Source organism: Berghia stephanieae, unplaced genomic scaffold (genome assembly GCF_034508935.2).
Source record: "Berghia stephanieae isolate SIO BIC M18660-M18661 unplaced genomic scaffold, UCSD_Bste_1.3 scaffold1398, whole genome shotgun sequence".
NCBI lineage: Eukaryota > Metazoa > Mollusca > Gastropoda > Nudibranchia > Aeolidiidae > Berghia > Berghia stephanieae.
Genome location: NW_027622399.1, coordinates 6794 through 9563, shown reverse-complemented (window position 1 = coordinate 9563; position 2770 = coordinate 6794). Strand labels below are relative to the sequence as shown.

The following is a 2770-nucleotide window of genomic DNA, read 5'->3' as shown; positions in this document are numbered from 1 at the left end:
CTCCGTCCCCCCCCACCCCCCCCCCCCCCCCGCCCCTCCCCATACCATTGATTGTGTAGATAGATCTGTTTGTTTTGGCGAAAAGTCATTTTCTATTATCTAGCATCCTATTCAAAGAGTAGCAAGTAGTGATTGTTACCTTCTACTTATAGCTATTAAAACCGAGACAAAACTCCGGCCCTGTTGTGCCTTTTGGATCTGAAAGATTGTATTTTAGTTTAGTTCAACGAACGCCTTTAGGAAAGCATCGCAAGACAAGGAGGAGAGCGACAAATCCAGCAAATGCTGTGACAGAAAACAGTGTGGACAATGTGACGTTTTTCAAAAAGAGTTGCAAAATCATTGGTATTCCCAAATGAACGACAGCCAGTCCATTTTTCACTGTTTCCTCCCCTCCCCCTGCCCACCATTGATTAGGTAGCTGGGTCTGTTTGATTTGGCGAAAAGTACTTTTCTATAATCTAGCATCCTATACAAAGAGTTACAAATAGAAATTGTTACCTTCTAATTATAGCTATTAAAACCGAGACAAAACTCCGGCCCTCTTGCCTTCTGGATCTGAGAACTGCTTTTTAGTTTAATTCAACGAACGCCTTTGGGAAAGCACAGCAGGACGAGGAGGAGAGCGACAAATCCAGCAGATGCCGTGACAGAAAACAGTGTGGACCATGTGAGGTTTTCCAGAAAGAGTTGCAATATCACTGGTATTCCCAAATGAACGGCGGCCAGTCCAAGCGATTGCAACCCATAAGCTTTTCCAAAATTCTTTTCTCCGAAGACTTCTAGTGCTAAAATTGGGGTAAACAATGGATAAGAATTGACTGAACACCATAGAACATACACAACAACACAATACAACAAGCGATTAACTTTGGCTGTGAAATACAGCCAGGAGAATATGGATGACGCAAGAGTTAATTCTACAACCAAAGCGTTTTTCACCCCGAATCTGTCCACGAAGTATCCCCAAAATGGTCGAAATATAAAAAGACTAATGGACATTACGGTGGCTAGATTAGTTAGAAAATGGTCATCATCTATCCATATTTGGGCAAAGAGTTTGTAGTATTTCAACGCGAGGATGTACTGAAAAGCGAATATACCGAGTATCAATAAAGAGATATTGAATGCTTTTGATTTTAATAATTCTGTGTACGTAACTTTTTGTGATGCATCTTCGTCAGGTTTATCGGCGTAAACTGCAATCCGTGACTTCTTTTGAGGTGATATCTCTAAATACTCTTCTGAGGTAGATTTGCTGTTTGCTCCTGGCATGTTACAATGGTCCAAATAATCAGTGTTTAACAGTGTGGGAGTTGTTGATTCTTCAATGTCGTTTTCATTGAGGTTGATTTGATCTGAATTAGGAATATAACCTGATGGATGAGCATCGCATGTGTTATAAGTTTTCACTAAATCACCTTCCTGTAACAAGTTGGTTGGTGTTGTTTCACTTTCTTTATATCTTGTTCCAGTGTTATTGATACGACTTGTAACCTCTTTAAATTCTCCCTCTTTATTTTCTCGAATCAAAATGCAACCCGCGAAAAGGATGGCACTGCTAATCAAACCAACGTACAAGAAAGAATACGGAACTCGTTCAAGAATATGATCTTGGTTAAAATACTTAAAATTAGAAGTATGTACATTCGAACGTTCATCACTTGGATTGATTATCCATGTTACAATATAGTTCATCACAAAACCATAGATAGCCGATGCAGTCCTGATAACGGATGTAGCAAAGGCTTTATTATTGTCCAACCATGGGTACGTTAGTTCAAGAGCTTCGAGGCCCAGTATACCTCCAGCAGAACCACAGAACATTCCAAGAGTAAGTGTAAGAGCAAAAACTGATTTTTTAATCGTGAAATAACTGAGGAACATACCAAAGATGTACAGGCTTGATGCCAGAATGCAGACTAATCGTCTTGGTATGCGCTTGGGCAGGAGGGAGGCTAGTAAACATCCTAACCCGAAAGTTGCATGGTATAGTGAAATGATCCAAGAGGACTCCGATGCTGTGCTAGAATCGACGTATTCCTTGATGTAGGATGTTGTGTACACGGTTAGATTTCCTAAAGTTAGAGTTATACCGTTGCAGGAGTGCATCAAGACGGAAGAAAGCACAGATATCCGTTGTTGGGTTTTGCGTTCACGAAAGTAATCTTTTAAGCGGGAACTGCAAGGGCTGCATTTGCTTTCTTGTTTTCCCAACGAAAATATTGACGTCTTTTTTGATAACTGAACCATTCGGCTGATCAAGTTACTGCTCATTATTGAAGTTTTATAATTTTTTATTCACTTAAAGAAGAATTCAAAATTTAGTGTTATTCAGATTATTTTCACAAAACCGATTCAGATATTTTTCTTATCAAGAACACCGATATGAATCATTGTAATGTTAAAAAGAAAATCGGGATTTCAGATGATCTGGACATAATATATCTGTACAACTATTAGTGTTCCACTGGCAGTTTCCATCCATGAATTTATGTCATAATCCAGTCTCTTGCCTATCGAATAAATACAATACCATAGTTACATAGTTACTTTGTAACATTCGCTCTTTCAAATTTTAGAATTATATTCTATCATTCAAGAATAGGTTCACGGACTCACACAAAATCCTACTCAGTGACAATTATATTTCAAAGAGTGATGTAAAAACGTGACCGAGCAAAATGAATAGATTAGAAATTGAACCCAATAAAGCAATAAAAGCCCATCGGATTTGGAAATGTTTGCACAGCTGGAGAAATGGGTATTA

General features: G+C 38.7%; 1 protein-coding gene across 1 annotated transcript; it reads right to left on the bottom strand.

The window, feature by feature from the left end:
* Positions 1–582: 582 nt before the first annotated feature.
* LOC144961094 (uncharacterized) lies at positions 583–2277 on the bottom strand. Its single transcript, XM_078894411.1, has one exon. The coding sequence runs from the start codon at positions 2275–2277 to the stop codon at positions 583–585; it is 1695 nt and encodes a 564-aa protein (XP_078750537.1).
* Positions 2278–2770: the final 493 nt, after the last annotated feature.

What these genes read in the sequence shown, in the direction of transcription:
- LOC144961094 (XM_078894411.1), bottom strand. Translation starts at nt 2,277, where the DNA reads ATGAGCAGTAACTTGATCAGCCGAATGGTTCAGTTATCAAAAAAGACG.